The following is an 18,788-nucleotide window of genomic DNA, read 5'->3' as shown; positions in this document are numbered from 1 at the left end:
AGCTTTTCTTGTGGATTGCCAAGCGATTAAGTACTAAGTAATGGCGGACTGTCATGGGCCCACGGCGCAGTCGTACAAAAGCCAACCCAACCCATGACTAAGGCGGACGGGTATGTCCGTCCATGGATGCCATAGTCTACTGTGTACTTACCGAAGGCCTTTCTCACTCAAAAATCTTGGCAAGTCGCATCTGGCGAGATGCAACAGCGTGAGATACCACAGGGCCACTCCGTAGAACGAGAGTAGTAACAAACAACCAGTTATAGTCGGCTGTGGGGTTGATCGACGACAGGGGTCCCACAACTTGATGAGAAACCCAGAGAGAGGCGCAAGGGTCCAAGTGCTGTCCTGCCCTAGATCGACCATCGAGATACCGTACGATGCAAAACTTTGGGTTCCTCAACAAAGTGCCAAGAACAACGTCTGAGAACATGCTCTCATCATAGCTGCGGTATGGTGACCTGAGGGCCTCTGCACGCGTGCAACGCTGAAGAGCTGCTGCACGCCAAGCCGGTAAACCTTGTGGTGCATTGCGCGTTTTGTATTCTGGGCTGAGCAATCTCCCCAGGTTGGTAAATGGAGACAGCCCTGTTTCTCGCTGGCTCTTTCTTTACATCCGCAATTTTCCTCATCCTCTCCGTATGTCGAATGTTCGTGGAAGACGGCGCATTCCATGATTGTCGGTCGACCTGGACCGGATGCATACCCGGAAGCAGCTCTGCATTTTTTGTGTGCTCTGCCAACTCGGATCCCGAAGCTGTAGGTATTGCGGTAATGACCCCCGGCCCGGGTTGTCTATGGGAAAGGCCCCCCTTTTTTTTGTCCCCTCAGACTCCAAAGTCGCCGTGGCCGCAAATATCGAAAACATTCTGGTTTTCTTGGCATTCGTGTACCCATATGCTTCTACTTCTGGCACAGAGACGTCTCTGTCCATCCAAAGAGCACGACTGCGAGTGCGATCCGAGCTCTGGACATGCTCGGCCTATTTACAACTCTGCGTAGGTCAGGTTGCCTTTTGTCTCTTCATACGACCGGGCCATTTCCCCGGCGGTTTATAATCTGAGTGGGGTGTAATAAAGGTGAGCCTACCTATGAAAAGGAGAGGGAAACATGAGGGAGTGCCCGCCCGGCAACTATCACGCTGCCACGCAGACATTCAATGAGAGCTTACGGAGTACATTGGCTGGCTAAACTGCTTTAGGTTAGTAAGCAACCACCAAACGTTGTTCTCCTCTTCCAGAAAGCTTGGTTGCATTTCTCTTTCTCACTGGTTGTTCCTGTCAACCAAGAGTTTCCTTGTGGATTGATGGACACTGGTCAACAACTCCGAGTGTCGACACTCCTTCTCATTGGTAAACAGTGCAGTCTGCATTATGATTGAGATAGCGACATGAACCCAATCTGTCAGATCACCGTCGATCACACCATGGAGATCAACGAGGGAAGGGATGAGACTACGAAGGAAGCCTTGCCTTTACGGCAGTATTGTGAGGGATGACACTGACAAGCGCTGTTTCACAGCCGGGAGTCGCCCTTGGTTCAACCGTTTTCCCATGGCTTCCCTATCACACAGTGGCCCAAAGGCAGAGAGCATGGATCATACTCCACGGCCGCGCATTAGAGGACGGAAGGTTCAATATGGCACTGCCCTTGTCTGTCAAACAGTCAATTCAACTTGTCAGCGGCTCGGTCAGATTATCTGTTACCACCAAGTGGGCTGGAACGGAGATAAGTGACCGTCTGACGGAGATGGCCGGGCCTGACTGACCATCGCACGGAGACGGTCCTTCAGCCCCCACCCGGTGGCCGGAGGAGACATTAATACACTGCGCGCCCTCGCCAGCGTTTACAAACAATTGGATTTAGTCCATCTCTATTCTGCGCAACCATCCATCAAAGAATAATAGCCAGGACATATGCCGTGAACACTGGCCATGCTTTCCACTGCCGTGCGGACACCGCACCGCCCCAGGGTGGTGGGTTAGCCGGAGGCATAGCGCAAACGTCCCAAGTCACAGGTCACAACCCCGAAATAGTGCGCATCGCAAAGACGTGACCAGGGTATGGTGTCTTCTTCCCAAGTTTCCCTCCGTCTTTCTCTCCCGTCTCCCCCACCCACCCTATTTCTGTCTTCTGCCGTGTATACTCGTCCCTGGTGATGCCCGGGGTGTGGCACCGTCAATCCTCTGGGGCGACTCGTCTGAAAGTCTTGGCTCTGTCTGGATCTGTGTTTGGCTCTGTCTCCAAGTGCGGAGAGCTCTCCACCAACTGGTCACGGTCATGGTCCCGGCCAAGAGGATTGCGGGTGGTACCCGGGGGTGTGTTCCGTCTGTCTGTCTCTCTTTGCTCTCGTCTCATGCATCGACTGTATGTATGGTAGCGTCCAAGTATGCATCGTCGTACTACTTATATTATCCTCCATGTCTCGCCCCCCCGCGTGCTCATGGCCTTACATCTTATGATATCTGCATGTAGCCTACTGCAGGATCTCGAGTCTATTCAGCTTGCCCACTACGTTGTCTGATACTACCATTCTCTCAGCTCAGCTTGATCTTGAAGCTCATTTACATTGTCTCAACAACACCATCTCTCATTGGATCAACCATTCTCACGGCGCTCCCCCTCCAACTCAACCACAAGTCTCTGCTCATCTCAACGCAAGTTTTCTGGAACAGGTTGGTTCGCCCTTCACATACCACACACACTCACACACTCTCTCACTCTCCTTCACTCAGCTCATTGGATCATCACTCTTTCCCCTCTCTCTCTCTTACCATCCTTGCTTCCCTCGCTGAAGGCTCGGAATCTCTTTGCATATGTCTGTTCTCGTCACGCATCACTAGCTCAATACATCTTGCTTATACTCAAGTGGCACGACCAGTCCGCGAGCAAACTCCAGGTTACACTACGGCATTCGGCGTTGGCCACCACCACCACCACCACCACCATCATCTTCGAGTCTAAGACTTCCAAAGTCCCTCCCAACCAGCTCAACTCGCATATCATCGGCCGAACCAGGAAGTCACGTATCCTACATTCGATTCTGCGGCCTTGTGTTCCCACCTACGTCGATCCGGCATCCTACCTCATAGCCAAGGACGTCTGACAACTTTGACGTCTGTCGTGCTTTGTTTGTACAGTCAGAAATCAGCTTTCCTTCTCAGTAGTGAACCGGCCCGGCTTGTCTACCTCACAGCAGGAACGAGCGTCATTCAAGGGTCTCATATATCACTACTCTCTCTACAGCTGGGCAGGTCTCAGCCAGGTTGCGTGCATACAGCATCCGGACACAGGAGCAACACGTACTATTTTCCTCCTTGCAAACTAGAATCAGCTATTGCGTCCTCCCGACTACCGAGTCGCAAGTAAGATTCACCTAGATACCCCGCAGCGTTGCTCTTCCATTGAGTCCGGCTGCGTCAGTGTACATTCGATCACAATGGCTTTCCATGACCGTAAGTACCTCCGTCCCCCTTGGCCAAAGAGTTCTACTTCAAGACAATATTCTGATGTTCCATCGTCATGGATAAAGAGAACAAGTTCCTTTACGCCTTGAGCTCCAACCAAGCTTGGGCTGGATACAAATCACACCAAAACCCTGCGTTCTTCAAAAACCTTGCCTCAGGGCAGTCACCTTCAATCTGTAAGTTTAACTGCAATGTCAGCGTCTTCCCTACTCTGATGCTAACGTATGTCGACACAAAAGTGTGGCTAGGATGCTCTGATTCTCGTGTTCCCGAGACAACAATCTTGGGTCTTCAACCCGGCGACGTCTTTGTCCATCGCAACATCGCCAACATCGTGGCCCCCACAGACATCAACACTTCGGCCGTCATCGAGTACGCTGTTGCTCACCTCAAGGTCAAGCACGTCGTGCTCTGTGGCCACTCAGCCTGCGGCGGTGCCAAGGCGGCGCTAGGCGACTCCCGTGTCGGGGGCGTGCTCGATACCTGGCTCACTCCCTTGAAGACAGTCCGCGCTCAAAACGCAAAGGAGCTGGATGCCATCAAGAATGAGGACCATAAGGCTGTCCGCATCGCCGAGATGAACGTCGAGACTGGTGTCAACGTGCTCATGGCCAACTTCACCGTTCAGGAGGCTATCAAAGAGCGGGGCATGACTGTCCACGGCTGCATCTTCGACATCGCTAGTGGCCGTATCCGCGACCTTGGGTTCGGAACCATGGGCCCAGGTGCCACTCGAAACGGTATTATTAAGAACGGAGGCGGGGAAGAGGAGATCGTCCGCGGTCAACATGCTCAGCTCGTGTTTCGTGACAGCGGAGACGCCCATATGCAGGTTCGTTGAGGGTGGGAAGAACGGCAATGCGATGATGTAACACCAATGGTAACCGTCTAGACACGGTGACCACTTGTCTCATGTTAGTATGTGAGGGGCGACGTTTGATTTTCTTCTTTGGGTTTTCAGTCTTGTACCGAAAGTTATGCGAGGCGCAGGAAACGGGATGACAGGCAAAATCAAGGCCACAAAGTCATACAAAGATATCAAGGGGCGTCATAGGTTTTGAGTTCATGTGATAATAATAGGGGTATTTTCCCAGTTTTCTAAGGAGCCATGTATGAACAGAGCCGTCTCGGGATTCCTGGAAGCGTGAAATGGTATCCTTGCCAACGTGCTCGCCTCAACCCGGCGTAGATTAAAGGGAATGAGAAATCGAAGGAGACAGAGATTCTTTTATCCTGTCCTCAGCCATGCCCGGTCCCTCGACTTCGGATATCGGACCTCATCAAATCGTATTCTCCTGAAGTGCGTGGAGAATTTATGCACCGTAGACAAGCTTGAAAATGTCATTGAAGACGAAGTAGCTGCCAGAGGGATCACGCAGAAGCTGGAAAGCCTGAGTGTAGTTCATGGGGCGCTGCTCCTCATCGACCTATTTTTCTTGGTTAGACAATAGTCGCAACGGTATAGCAGCCAGCAAGGATATCATAGACGTACCAGAAGCTGGCCAGTGACGAGGATAATAATGCCGCCATCGGTGGTGGGCTGGGAGTCGAGGGTGGTGACCTGGTGCTTGACCTTCTCGAAGGGGAGGGACTATGGCAAAGGGGTCAGTAAGTGGACTGTAAGCGGCGCACTGATTTTTGCGCATTCTCTATAGGAGTACGCACGGTGAGCTTCTCAACGATGGAGTTGACACCAAGGGAAGAAGCAGACTCGAAAGTCAGCATAGACTGCTCCCGCTGTTGTTGTTATTGTTGTCAGCGAGTGCCCGGACGACCATGTAGCAGTAGAGTTCTCACGTAGAGGCTAGCAAGTTGCTTGCGGTCCGAGTCGAACTGGTTGTAGTAGAACTCGATGAACTGCTCTGTTTGCGTTGTGGAGGCCGTTAGTGTCCTGTGTCGAAGAAATGCAAGCGGGCTTTTTCGGCCATCGAGTATGGAAACACTTACTTGCGATTTCCTCGAAGTCTGTAAAAGGCATCGGTTAGCTATCTATCTGGTTTCTCGGTCCGATGAAGTGCAAGAAAAAAAAGACGGAAACACCATGGAGATGCGGGGCAGCACACAGAGCGAGCGCGCGCGCAAACATCAGTTACAGCAGTGGCGGGGGGTGATTGAGTGCATATCTGACTTACTGGTCGCCATTTTGTCTGATTTGGAAGAGGATAGGTGTGTTGAAGACGAGGAGGTTTCGGGTCGGGGGGAGGGGTCGATTTGTTTACGGTGGATTCGAAGCGATCGAGACTTTTGTCGGAGGAGAGCTTTCGCCGGTCGCCAGGCTGAGCAACGAAGGAGGGGTGGTGGGCAAAGAGGGGGACTAATACAATCGAATGGCAGGGGCGCGGCGCACAGCACACACGCAATGGAAGGTGGGAAGCTAAGGTACCTTGGGCACTTGGTCACTGTGGTCAGGTACCTAACGTCACCTGTCGGGCAACTTCCAGGTTTTGGGCATAGGGCAGTACCTGGTCTTTGGGTTTGGTTTCCCAATATTGATGGCGGGGTTCTGACATCTGTAACCTGCTGGGCAACCGCTTCAAGCGTCAGCATGCGATTGTGCAAGTTTGATATGGCAGATACTGGCATAGGGGGGCGGGGTGATTTCTATGTCGAGGGACAGATGCAGCTAAACGTTTCTTGGTGGGGAGCCTCTATTTGCCTAAGGTTCAATTCAACTATTACCATCATCTGAAGTAAGCGAGCCTGTTCCGCATGGGCCGTGCACCGCCGAGACCTCGACTACAAAAATCTTTTCTATCTCTGTCCACACCAGTCGTAGTTTCCTTTCCTCACCTCGATATCAAGGACGAACCAAACTGAGTATCGACCTTTTGTGAGATCCTCAACGGTCAACTGTATTCCAGTGCTCCATTCGTTCACGGTATATCCTGCGCGTTCTGCCTTCAGGCGACACGATTGGTCCACCTCGGATTTTCACTCACCTCACAACATTCTGCTTACAGAATTTCCCCTGCTCGGTAAGCATTTGATCTCATTTTTTTCTTCACCAATTTGACCCTATTGCGGGTTGCTACTTTGATGATCAACTCTTCCATTAAGAACGGCCAACAGAATATACTATGTTGATTCAATGTATCAAGCTCAACAGTCTGAATGTAGCTCTGAAGCAAAACTTTTACGAAGCACTCGTTAGCATGAGAGCACTAGCTAACCTGGATACCATTAGATCCCTATACCTTCACTTTGGTCAATGTACCTGCTAGACAGGAAGTATCTACTATGTACATCCACGTAGAATCAATAAAGATGGATTATGAACATTGGTCTCCGTTAATATGTGCATGGCTGGCCTGCTATGTGGTGAATGTTTCGTATGTTGTCTCCAAGAGACTGATCGGGCGATGATGCTCCACAGACGCGGGTACGGAGCTGACGTTGGATCAACTACTCATTGTTCGCGAGCAACGTATCAGTGATGCATGTGAGTGAACGTGACGACCTCGAATGAAGTGAATTGCAGATGCTCTCATCTCGTCTTTTGTTCTTTCTTCTTAGCGAGGTTGGTAGGCTCTACAATACACATTCTCTGTCAACCAGCTTCTATCGTCCTCGCAATTTCAGCTAGATGTGAGCGTATCCCTAATTCCTGCATGAATATGCCATGGGTTGGTCTAACAACCGTGATCATCGCGGCTGCTGGAAAGTAATACGCACAACGTCATGCTCAACCACCATGTACGCTCAAATCCAGAGCAGTGATGAGACCAAAATAGAACAGCCGTTCCTCCAATATTGACATGAGATGCTACAATATCCCGAAACAGATATCATCGTGAACGTCCAGGCCGCCGGCATGATATTCTCATTCCCTAGAACTTATCATAACTCGATGGGATCTCCATCAGCAAAACTTAATGACAAGAGTGGGATTCGAACCCACGCCAATTACTTGACTAGCACCTGAAGCTAGCGCCTTAGACCGCTCGGCCATCTTGCCGTTGTTAGTGTGATGCCCTGAGGTGAAGGATACGATGTACGGGGCCAGTTTGCAGACGTGGGTCCGAATTCGCGACCTTGTTGACTGAAGAGGGCGAAAGTTTGGAAGGATTACTATGTAGAAGGGCCAGTACAGAGTGTTCTTTTGTAGCTTTCTTACCAACCATATGCAGCTTTCAAATAGTCCGGTCAGGTTGGTGGTTTCTAATCTCTGAATTGCCCCTGGGGGGTGTATTTCCAGTTTGAGATGTAAGCAGGCGTATTTCCAGTCCCGCCGTTGCTAGTCGCATAGACCCCGAGGAGGACACCTTCTGAGATATCAGTGAAAGCTTTGATCCAGGAAAAAGAGAGCGGTTTACCTGTGAACCCCCAACTTACCGCATCGTTGGAGGCGTAGAGAAGAGACTTGATCTGGGAAGCTGAACCAGCCGGCCCAGCAGAGAACGAGTAATGCGTCATGTTGACCGCCCTAATCTCCAACCTGAGTGATTTACCAATCCAATCTTCCGTTACGGGTGCCACAATGTCAGCGGGAACAGCTACATACGACATGGCTCGAAACCGAAATTGAAGCTTGAGATCATTCGGATCCCCACCCGTCGTCAAATTCTGTCCAGGGAAGGCCTGTGTACTCGCGCTCGCGGGCAGCAATACAATGCCTAGATCAAGGTGATGGTTCTGCGTAAGGAATACCGTAACGCCGACCTCTTCCTCCTCCTGTGTTGGCTGAAAGTCAAGCTCGACGCTGTAAGTGAAGAGCGTGTCTTGCTGTCTCCTTCCCATAAATGTCTGCCCTTCAGGCCCCGCGTAGTTTCCGTTGATAGCGGTAAGGTTGAGTTTAGAGGGAGTCAGACGTAAGCTGTTGGGCTTCTCAGGTGGTGAGACTGTGTATGAGCTTTCGGTTGGATACCGCCAATACGTGAGGTGAGATGGAAGGGTCGAATTTGGGGCGAACTCAAAAGCGTCACCTTCAACTTCTCCCAGTGAGACCAGTGGGCTAGCTGTATTAGTGCAAGTCTCATGGAAAGGGAAGATAATGTGATTCATACCCGGGGTCTTCAATATCCAGATTGTCCGACGGCATTTCCCAGCCACTCATCTTCCCTTCAATGGGCGTAAAGTATGGCCATTCCCCCTTGTTCCACGTTGCTGAAGTCATAACCGTCTCTCGACCCATTGGGAAGTTGAGCCATTCCGGTCCCGATCTCGTGGCCAAGGCAACACACCACCTGTGTTCTCATTAGCTACTTAAAGTACAATGGTGGAGCTCCTTACCAATTCCCAGAGGCATCTTGAAATAGATCTGCGTGTCCGACAGTTTGAACTGGTCTCCGTTAGCCTCGCCTGCAGAGCCAACTTGGAAAGAGAGCACTCTTTGCGCCTTGCTGACAATAATTGGTCGTATTGGCATTGGTCAGGACAGGGTTCAATGGATTTGACTGGTACGGGCCACCAATACTCTTTGAGCGGGCCATCGTGACCATATGCCCAATTCCAGTTCCGCCTTTCAACTTGTCGTTAGCTCCTTGGACTCGGAGGATATTCGTGTGAACTCACCTTCAGCAGCCAGAAGATAGTAATAGCCATCTTTACGGTAGATGTGTGGTCCCTCAGGTGCCTAGTCCAGTGTCAGCTCTGGTGTAGTACTCCAGAGGGCGTTCTACAGACCATGCCGCCTGTGCCGTTCCAGATGGTTCTCCATTCTCCGACTTCCCCGGTGTCGAGATTGGCCTCTGCCTGTTGAATCCACGGCCTGTCGTTGTTTCAGCGTCATTAGCTTTTTCAAGGGTCATTCTCTTTTCCATAATACCTACCCGATCTTCCAGGCGTGGGCGCCATTGATGTATGTCTTACCATCATCGTCCCAGAATGGCTCCGTGTCGTATCCTTCAAACTCGAAATGGACCGCGTCAGTCCAAGACTCAGGATTAAAAGGATCTCGCGCCCTAAAGATAATCTTGATACCCGAGAGTTGGGTTAGATGGGTTAGAGGAAAGAACGTGGATCAGATCATACGTTGTCCCATCTCGAAGCATCTGCCGCGTCTCTATCATCATCTACAAGAGTCGTAACAAGCCAAAACGTATCATCGTGGTAACGCAATGTTGGTGCCCAAATACCACTGGACATCGTCAGCCAAAGCCGGCTTTTTCTGCTCCGGGAGACTTGCCTTGTGGATCGGTTTGTCTCAACAAGTCGAGGGAGCTGTTCTTTCCTGTTCAAGACGTGCCCTAGACCGTGTCAACAAAGTAGCAATACTCTTGAGTAATTGGTGGAACATACCGACTAGTTTCCAATTCTGCAAATCTTTACTAGCATGAAGAGGTATGCCAGGGAATGCATTGAAACTAGAAGATGCGCAGAAAAAGGTGTCATTCCACTCAGGGACAAATACACAACTAGGATCTGGATGAAATCCTGGGATTATTGGGTTGTAAAAAGGTCGAGTTAAATTCCTGTGCAGTTGAAAAACTCATCAGCCACACGGCAACTGTTACGAATGGAAGCATCATGTCTCCTATAATGAACAAGACATGCCCTTCTCCAGCACATGATACTCAGTAGTTATCTTCCAGACTAGACGGGCAAGTTATAGGCGAACTGGACAGGCATGATAATCTCATCAAACATGCTCGGGATATCTGGTAATGAACAAGCCTAGCCCGAGGCCCCGCATCGTTGGTACAGGGTGACATCATCCGGGTAAATAGCAGGCATAGGGTAAATGAAAAGAGGCTCGATCGTAGATTTGTCTAGCATTCACCCGAGGTCGTATAGTCCTCTCATCGACTCTTTTCGGCATGGGTTTGTGGGTCTAGGAGGATCGTCTGGGGCATTAAGCATGAAGGCGACCCCGGGAACATGCGGCCGGGAGAAGAGGAGCAGGTGGGAGGAGGGGGCGGGGTGGAATCGAGAATATTAGGCCAGTGATACGCTACCAGTATGCAGGTCAAAGAAAGACGCAGCGTGGACATCGAGATGCTGACCCCATGGGGCAAGATATGGTTTTCACGTGGGCCATCGCTACCTATAAGGGGACCTGCCGCCGAGCCGTTGTCTAGAGGCATCATCTCCTTGCATCGTGACGAGAGCGAGATGAAGAGTCCTTGTGTTTGACCGTCGAATTGCATGCAGTCTATTTTCAGTGTCCCGAGGCCCAGAAATGCAATGGCCAGCGCATTAAGCCTATACAACAGGCACCATTGCCTGCAAAAAGAATTGAAACCAGAGTTCGTGTAACGGCATGAGTTCTTTACTTCAGTAATGCGTCTCCCTTAGCAACGCCGTGCCTCTTTCATCAACGGAGATCGGGATGTGCCTCCTAAACGCCATCTACCTTATGCAGGGCAGCCATATTGACCTCTCACTCGATCTGCACCGACATCTTTATCTCGCTGGCTTATTGCCTCCATCCCCATCCTGGCGCGGCGCCACACCTGCCGCCCAATCCCGGAGGACTATCAGTCCCATAAGTGAGAATCGTTTTCCAAACTAAGTCTAAAGCTCCGACTCTGCGCCGTTCGTTTCCACAGCCATCGGACTGCCATTCTGCGCCTGGCGTTGCGTTGCACGGAGGCGCGCATTGCCAGGAGCACGGCGACGGGTGGTAGGCCGGCCGTTGCCGTTCATGTTTTCCTCATCATCGTCTGAATCGGGGTGTTCATCCGCGTACAGACGCGCCTCGTCCAGCTCGGTCATGCTATCCGGCCTGTCCCTCAACCACTGCATCCGAGGGCCCGACTTTGCAATCTCAGAAACGCGGAAGCCGTATATACGGGGCTCATATATACGTCCAGCGCCCAGGCCCGGTGCAATGTTCTTGGCGTACATGCCGTTGATCATTTCGAGTGAATCATCGTTAATGCGTGCGCCGCCGCTGCTGAGAACCTCGGCCCCACGCTTAGTGAGGTCGTATTCCGGGAAAGTGAGGAGGAAGAGAGCGCCGAAGGTACGGCCAAAGAAGGCACCGTCGACGGTTTGAAAACGGCTGTTGGGAGGGACGTAGACGTCGAGGCAGGATGGGCAAAACAGCTTCACGGTGTCTTCGCCGGGAATATCAGAGAGACCGACAGGGAGTGTTCTCGCTTGGTCGCAGTTGGTGCGGGGGCAGCAGCCGAAATGGCCCAACTCGTACTTCTCGCTCATCTGTTGAATACCCGCCCTCGAGCAGATGAATCGCTGATGGATCAAGCCGTACAGCATCTCGGACGACGACTCGATAACGCTTAGGTCGCTAGCCATGCGGCTGTGTTGTCTCCGGTCATGTCTGGGGCCGAGTCGGTCCTGATCTCCCGAATCGTTCTCGTCTTCGTCTTCATCTTCCTCCTCCTCTTCGTCCTCGTCCTCTTCAGGCTCCACATCGAGGATCATCTATGCAAGTCAATCAGCATTGACGTCTATCACGCAGCCTTGGGGCTGAAAAGGTCGCTTGAGCACCCCATCGCCAAATAGGAAAAAAAAGAAAAAAGAGTATTCAAGCGGGAAAGAAAAAAAGAGCCTGCGTACCTCGAGTGCCTCCTTGTACATTGCGACCTGGTTCTGCAGGCCAGTGAGGTTGAAGTCATCCTCGATGAACTCCTCAGAAACCTCAGCGAAGTATTCATGGCCGAGGAGAGAGCAAAAGGAAGATATCCAAGACTCCGGGGCCCCCGAAGAGGTGGACATGTCGTCGAGGTAATCCAAGGTGATGGTATTGACGGGGTGTCGTTTAAAAATGGGTTGGGTTGCGACGCGGTCAAGCACGCGCGATACAGTCGTCGGATGGAGGACAGCGATGGTCTCCGAAGAGCTGCTTTGGATATCGATAGTCTCCCGGCAGGGGCGCAAAGGTGGCGGGGTAGTTGGAGGGCGTGACAGGTCAAGTACGGCGCATCTCGAGCGCGAAGGACGTCGGCGATGCGGAAGTTGCAAGATCGAGGAATGATATCGCGAGCGGTCGGATGCCGTGTACGGAGCAAAGTCGAGTTGCGATACAGAGAAACCTTACTCCGTCCTTTTTTTTTTTTTTTGGCGGCAGGGGAGAGAAGCGGTATTTGGAGCCTCTCAAGCAAAAGCTGTAGTTGTGGTGGGTGGGCTGTGGACTGCGGTGCCTCACGAAGCCCAGCCCGCTGAGATTACGTCCAATCACTATGCTGGTCTGTGCGCACTCGATCGGTTCCTTGGTGAGCGGGCCTGCTATTGTTCCCTTCGCCGATCTTCTCGGTGAGGGTGCTCCTTCTCGCTTCCATTGCTCCATTGCTGTTCACCGAGGCGTCATTCCATTATGTGCCCGAGTACGTAGCTATGCCAAATCAAGTCAAACTGCTTGCCCGCCCTACCCTTCTTAACTTGCTTATGACTCGTTCCATTTCACATAATAATTCTTGTTCTCTTTCTCGTTTCTAAGACTATGTTCCTTTAATAGATGCTCTCATACATGAGGCTTCTTGCCCGTGGCTGTTGCCGCGCGTTCACTTCATCTAGGGCCTCCCAAATTCGACGTGGATTTTCAACAGTGAACTCGGTAGAAGCTACAAAGCGTCCATTTGAGGTAGTCAACATCGAAGAATTTCGAAGATCGTCATTTGCACCAGGGAAACCTCTCCTGTTTGGCCAGTCCTCCAGTCCTGCTCAGCAGAGCTCCTTCTCGGCATCTTCGAAATGGTTCGCCCAAGCCCAAGACGCTAGCCGGAGACCTACCACCAAATTCACTCCCTATATGGACCAATTCGCCCACCACATGTTTCCATACGAATTCATGAGTCCTCAGATCGCCGAAGATTCTGGGGTTTTAGTAAACACAACAAGCCAGTTTCTTGCATGGCTCGCATCAGACCCGAATCCCATGGGTGCAGTGCTAGCAGGCATCGTCCACGCAGCATCCCACCCAGATGCCTCGGAGCCAAAATTTTCGTCCTTCGTTGCTCCCCTACAACTTCTTCTGAAGGCTGCGGAATTCAACAGTCTGCACGAGAAGAAGATCAAGCAACTTTACATAGCCCAGGCTCAACTCCCGGACCTACCTCTAGAACTCCAGCAAGACCTACCAGTTCCACGCATTGTTTTGGAAGCCGGCAAAGGCGACGTCTATAATTCGAGCTTGTGGCTCGGGCTGGAACCGACGTATACCCCGCTACATCGCGATCCGAATCCTAATTTGTTCTGTCAGCTTGTTGGCAGCAAGACAGTCCGCCTGCTACCGCCGCCATCTGGCGATCGGCTGTATCGTCAGGTTCAGACCCAGCTTCAGCAGTCGGGGAGTAGTCGCATAAGGTCGACGGAAATGATGGAGGGCCGCGAGAGGGTAGCAATGAACACGGCTATCTGGGGGTTGGAGAGCCATGAGGATATTACAGAGGCCCAATTAAGCCCTGGAAATGCCCTTTTCATTCCAAAGGGTTGGTGGCATAGTGTCAAGAGTGGACATCATGACGGGAGGTTGAATGCCTCCGTGAATTGGTGGTTCAGGTAGTCAATATAACACTCGAAAGAATGTATAAAACTTGAGCACACAATAGGCCCTCGAGTGTCTCTGTAATTGATCTTTTCAAGGAACAATCCCAAGACTTTGTCTGCATGGCGCATGGTCTAACTTCGTGATATCTCACACGCACTAGCGCACTTCTTCAACTTGATGCTTCTCAATGGGTGACAGATCTAAGGGTAGCAACGATGCCTCGAGTTCTTCAAACGTTGAAATGTAAGGGCTGACTTTCACCTAATGTTTGAGGAATTTTGACAACTAATCATCTGACAAAGATGCTAAATTCTGGGACCTCAAGTGCTACGCGAGAGAAATGAGCATTTATTTACGCTGATTTGGCTTCGACTTCTCAACAATTAGCCCCACATCACAGCACAATAGCTCAGGGGTAGAGCGCTGGGCTCATAACCCAGAGGTCCCTGGATCGAAACCAGGTTGTGCTATTTCTTTTGCGATTTTTGCTGTTGAACTATGCCTTTTGATTCTTTAGACCATGATGGACCAGAGAACGTATTTGTCTATTCTTTTTCTCACCCGGCCGTGAACAAGTGCGACAGTGGTTCCTCTTTGTATCGGTGGCCCTTCGGGAGCGACATCGTGTGTCCTAAGCCACACACGAACCAATTACCTTCAGTAGTCAAGAATTGTCACCAAAGGGCATCGGTCAGAGCCTTCAAGAACGAAGAATTGATTGTTAGGATTGAGTTTCAGGTCTACGACGTACAAAACAGGGCAGGCCGTCCTTCATCGGTAAGGTAAGACTACTCTTGCTGACCCTCGTCGAGTCATCGACTCTCACGCAATCAAACAGACTAGCCACGGTCGCAATCACTTGCACGGCAATGATCTCAGCCATCTTTTTCCCCAGACAAGTCCTTGGCCCGCCGTTGAAGACTGGGAACTCGGAGGTGCTCTTGTTGATAACTTTACCGTCGACCAGCCATCGTTCAGGCCGGAACTGGTCCGCATCGGGGCCCCATGTGGTGCGCGAGCGGTTCATCGCCCAGGTACACCAGACAATGACGGAGTTCTGGGGCAGAAAGGTGCCGTCCGGTAGCGTCGTTGCCTGAACAGCCTGTTTGATTTCGAAAGGGATCGGTGGGAAGATGCGCAACGCTTCATAGAAGACTGAGAAGACGTACGGCATTGTGCTCGGGTTACCCCGTTCCGCAATGGCTTTCTCAAGAGTATCCCCACTATGCTCTTTGATGCCGTCAACCTCCTCGCGGATTTTGGCCACGACTTCTGGGTATTGCATGAGCAGGTAGAATGTCCACGTAAGAGCCTGCGCCGTGGTATCTTTACCCGCAGAGAGGTAATTCAGCGCGGCATCCGCGACCAGCTGCTCGTCGCCAATAGAGTCCAGTAATGACTGGACTAGACTGCCGGATATGTCGTCGAGCCTGTCGTTCCCCAGGTCTTGTGAGACGTCCCGCACGGTTTTGGGAGACGCTTTTCTGTCCGTCATCGCACTGGAGACTATGTTCCGTCCAAAGGATTTCACGACAGAGATGGATTTCCTCAGACGTGTTCCATTGAGAATCTCTGTGAGAAACCACATTGGGTTCTGGAACCGTTCGGCAGTTGCACCAGATGCGTAGTCGAAAGCCAGGCCGAACGTGTCTTCTGCGTGCATTTCCATCTATGTAATGTGTTAGACGGAGCAAGGAGAAGGGCAGAATGGACGGTAAAAAAGCATGTCAACATACATTGTAAGCCATCTTCCCCATGAGTTGGGTTGTGATCTCGTGAAAGACTGCTTGTAAATCCACAACGTCGTTACCGGACTGTTTTCCGAGGTAAGCGACACTCTGAGATAAATACTGTGGCAGCGCTACGTCTGTTAGAACCCTCAGGTTCGAGGTATTAAGGAAGTTGAGTCCGGCCTTTCTCTGGACCTTCCACAGCTCGCCATCAACATTGATGATGCCATTCCCTGTGGTCCGTAAGCGCAATGACCATCAATGCGGAGAGGCACTAATACTCACCAAATAAGTCCCTAGATCTCCCCTTGAAGAACTCGCCCTTGGCAAATATGCCCTCGTTCTTGAACACGTAATCTAGGTTCTTGGGATCGCTGATGATAACCCCTGGAGGTAGACTGGGAACAGAGATTTGCAGCGTTTCATAGCCGTACAGTCGTTCACACTTGGTGAACCAATCGAATAGCTTCTGACGGTCTCTAAGGAATATGATGCCATTTCCAGCGAGCGGCAGTGTATTAGGGGGTCGTCTGGACTGAAGTTAATATCTGACGAAATAGCGTAATTGATAGTCCAATAGGATGTAAAGTTGGTGAACTGACCGCAATGGGACACCGTTCCTCCGCAACTTTGGTTGACCAAAGATGGCGTATATCAGAAGAGAGATCGCAGCTACTGCGAGGGCTGTTGGGGCATTGATGAGCCCCATCACGAGGCGGTGTCCTTGATCTGTCAGAACCGAAACGTGGGACGACTTTCCACTACCATCTGTGCCGAAGATACCATGCACACTTTCAGACTCAATTTACCGTAACTGAACCTCCAAGAATTATCAGCCAGACTGTAACTTCTGATTTCTTGACCCCAACCAGGATAGGAATGGTGGATGGAAGGCGTTGAGAAGAGACGAATACGAAATGATACCACGAAGCATATGATGACGAAGACGAAGGCCAACACAATTGTCCAATGGCCTCAACGTCTTCATAGACATCGACCAGTGAGAGGAGAGCAATTGGTAGCTTGTACCACCGACGGGGGAACTCAGAGTTCCATTGCGCCGCTCCCGAGTGAGTCCACATTACACTAAACATGTTCCCCCTGTCGAAACTTCAAGCCCTTGGCCCCTTGTTGCCTTTAAGGATAAGGTAGCTCCCCACCATCATGTCGATGTTCTGTTCCAAGAACTCTTCACCTTACGCGCCATAATACCGTCAAGGGTACTTACAACCATGAATTCAACAATGTGCCATATTAATCTAGCCTGTGGTTACTTGTCCTTTGGAACACCACGCTGGTCTCAGGCCTTGCTTCCATCGTGGTGAGCTGATGAGGAACTTAAAAGGCACGTTTCTAGCGGAGCTGGGGGGGGGTTGGACCCATGCCCAGGCTGGAGCTTTCCCTGTCTCGAGCTCAGCACTAGCGAATGCGATAGCTCCCGCACCCGCCACCCCGTGCCGGCTAACGGCAGGGCACAGGGAGACCCCCAATTCTGCTTCGAACTTCCATCTGTCTCAACAAGAAGCACCGTGTAATAAAGCCCTCGTGCGTGGCCGCCAGGTTGAACTTCCGGCCGATTTGCAAGGAGCTACACATCGGACGCTTTGCATGTGATCTGGTCGTCGAAGCTTTCTTACCAGCATAATCAACTACATTAACTGCTCATTCGGCCGCCAGTGTCAACAAATTCCTCAGACGGCAACTACTAGCATCTCGACGTCATCACGATGGCGCCTCTCGTCCCGCGATTCCACCTCTTTGAGATTGACGACCAGACTTGGTATGTTTGCGCCTCCCGATTCCCCCTCTCACCTCTCACAGCTCTCTCTCTCTCTCTCTCTCTCCTTCAATTATAGCTTCATTGTGGAAAGCTAACACAACCCCTCCCAACACAGGTTCCCCTCCTTCCTCCGAGCCTACGTCCAAGAAGGCCTCCATGCAGCCTGGGTCTACCGTGTCCCTGTCCTCCAAACCTCCTCCCCGGCCCGCGTCGCCGCCCAGATCCTCCAACACGTCCTCGGCCCTCGCCTCCCCTCCTATACCTTCATCGACTTCTGCGCCGGCTCCGGCGGTCCCACCCCGGCCATCGAGCGCTTCGTCAACCGCCACCTCACCGCCCAGAAGCAGCCCAACGTCGACTTTGTCCTGACGGACCTGCACCCCAACACCGAGTCCTGGGCCCGCGCCGCGGCGCGCAGCGAGCATATCGGCTACGAACCAAAGAGCGTCGACGCCGCGCACGCGCCGCGCGAGCTGGTCGACGGGTACACCTCCAAGGGCAAAAAGGTGTTTCGGCTGTTCAATCTGGCCTTCCACCACTTTGACGACCCGCTGGCCAAGGCGATTTTGAAGAATACCCTCGAGACGTCGGATGGCTTTGCTATTATGGAGCTGCAGGGCCGCGACCTCTTGTCCTTCATCATGCCCGCGATCCTCGGTATCGGCTGCTTCATCTTCGCGCCTCTGTACGCCTGGAGGCTGCGCAGCTTCTCGGTCCTTATCTTTACCTACCTCATCCCGATTATCCCGTTCGTGTTGGTGTTTGACGGGTACATTTCCGCGCTGAGGACGAGGACGCCCGATGAAGTCGAGGCGTTGATGAAGTCGTGTGGCGGCCGAACCGAAGGGTGGGAGTTCAAGAGCGGTAAGGAGATCTACATGCCGCCTGTTGGATCTGTGAGGTGGATCGTGGCGGAGAAGATTTCTTCTAGAGACTGGTAGATTTGGGGAGCCAAGAGGAACACTGGAAGAATCTAGACTGCGAGAATATACAAAACTAAAAATGATGAAGACAAAGACCGACTTGCGGTTGGACTTGATCAACTGCCAAGATTCCATCTACCAACACGGCATGGTTACTGAATAATTCGCAGACTAAGAGGTGACTTGTCACAACCTACATCCTTGCTGGAGCCGATATGTCACATACTGCTTTCACGGGTTGACGAGCGAAAGAATTCAAGATTGATCTCAGGCTTTGGTCAATGTGTGCACTAGAACCAATGGAATCAAATACGTTTGTTAGAAGCAAATATTGGCCACATCTCTCACTTTCAAGGTCTGGAAAAATAGTTTTGCTTCATGTTTATTCTCATTCTCATTCTATGAAATGAAGCCCAGAACAGATATCACTCCGTTTTGACACCCAAATCCCAAAACTTGCCGCGGTATCCAATCCGCGCGACAATTATGTTCGTGTCG

At 51.5% G+C, this 18,788-nt stretch overlaps 5 protein-coding genes and 2 non-coding genes across 7 annotated transcripts; 3 read left to right on the top strand and 4 right to left on the bottom strand.

Moving 5' to 3' along the window:
• Positions 1 to 3,522: 3,522 nt before the first annotated feature.
• N0V96_012132 (uncharacterized protein) lies at positions 3,523 to 4,308 on the top strand (the record flags this gene model as incomplete). The annotated part of the gene is made up of 2 exons (XM_065759511.1): positions 3,523 to 3,643; positions 3,707 to 4,308. The coding sequence occupies 2 exons, from the start codon at positions 3,523 to 3,525 to the stop codon at positions 4,306 to 4,308; spliced, it is 723 nt and encodes a 240-aa protein (XP_065611894.1).
• A 472-nt stretch (positions 4,309 to 4,780) lies between these two features.
• On the bottom strand, positions 4,781 to 5,609 carry NTF2 (Nuclear transport factor 2; the record flags this gene model as incomplete). Its single annotated transcript, XM_053198457.1, has 6 exons — positions 4,781 to 4,894; positions 4,960 to 5,058; positions 5,133 to 5,204; positions 5,265 to 5,329; positions 5,415 to 5,432; positions 5,600 to 5,609. The coding sequence occupies 6 exons, from the start codon at positions 5,607 to 5,609 to the stop codon at positions 4,781 to 4,783; spliced, it is 378 nt and encodes a 125-aa protein (XP_053044111.1).
• Positions 5,610 to 7,340: 1,731 nt separating this feature from the next.
• Positions 7,341 to 7,422, bottom strand: N0V96_012130. The gene has a single exon. It is a non-coding gene; the product is annotated as a tRNA-Leu (tRNA).
• A 3,497-nt stretch (positions 7,423 to 10,919) lies between these two features.
• CKB1 (casein kinase 2 regulatory subunit) lies at positions 10,920 to 12,086 on the bottom strand (the record flags this gene model as incomplete). Its single annotated transcript, XM_053198456.1, has 2 exons — positions 10,920 to 11,792; positions 11,928 to 12,086. 2 exons carry the CDS (start codon positions 12,084 to 12,086, stop codon positions 10,920 to 10,922), a joined length of 1,032 nt encoding a protein of 343 aa, XP_053044110.1.
• Positions 12,087 to 14,255: 2,169 nt separating this feature from the next.
• N0V96_012128 lies at positions 14,256 to 14,327 on the top strand. Its single transcript has one exon. It is a non-coding gene; the product is annotated as a tRNA-Met (tRNA).
• Positions 14,328 to 14,578: 251 nt separating this feature from the next.
• N0V96_012127 (uncharacterized protein) lies at positions 14,579 to 16,296 on the bottom strand (the record flags this gene model as incomplete). The annotated part of the gene is made up of 4 exons (XM_053198455.1): positions 14,579 to 15,526; positions 15,594 to 15,820; positions 15,873 to 16,117; positions 16,190 to 16,296. The coding sequence occupies 4 exons, from the start codon at positions 16,294 to 16,296 to the stop codon at positions 14,579 to 14,581; spliced, it is 1,527 nt and encodes a 508-aa protein (XP_053044109.1).
• A 1,018-nt stretch (positions 16,297 to 17,314) lies between these two features.
• On the top strand, positions 17,315 to 18,308 carry N0V96_012126 (uncharacterized protein; the record flags this gene model as incomplete). Its single annotated transcript, XM_053198454.1, has 2 exons — positions 17,315 to 17,367; positions 17,483 to 18,308. The coding sequence occupies 2 exons, from the start codon at positions 17,315 to 17,317 to the stop codon at positions 18,306 to 18,308; spliced, it is 879 nt and encodes a 292-aa protein (XP_053044108.1).
• Between the last annotated feature and the right edge of the window lie 480 nt (positions 18,309 to 18,788).

Source organism: Colletotrichum fioriniae (genome assembly GCF_027942845.1).
Source record: "Colletotrichum fioriniae strain IMI 355084 chromosome Unknown scaffold_21, whole genome shotgun sequence".
Classification (NCBI taxonomy): domain Eukaryota; kingdom Fungi; phylum Ascomycota; class Sordariomycetes; order Glomerellales; family Glomerellaceae; genus Colletotrichum; species Colletotrichum fioriniae.
Note: the sequence above shows the minus strand (reverse complement) of the source record. Positions and strands in the feature narration are given on the sequence as shown.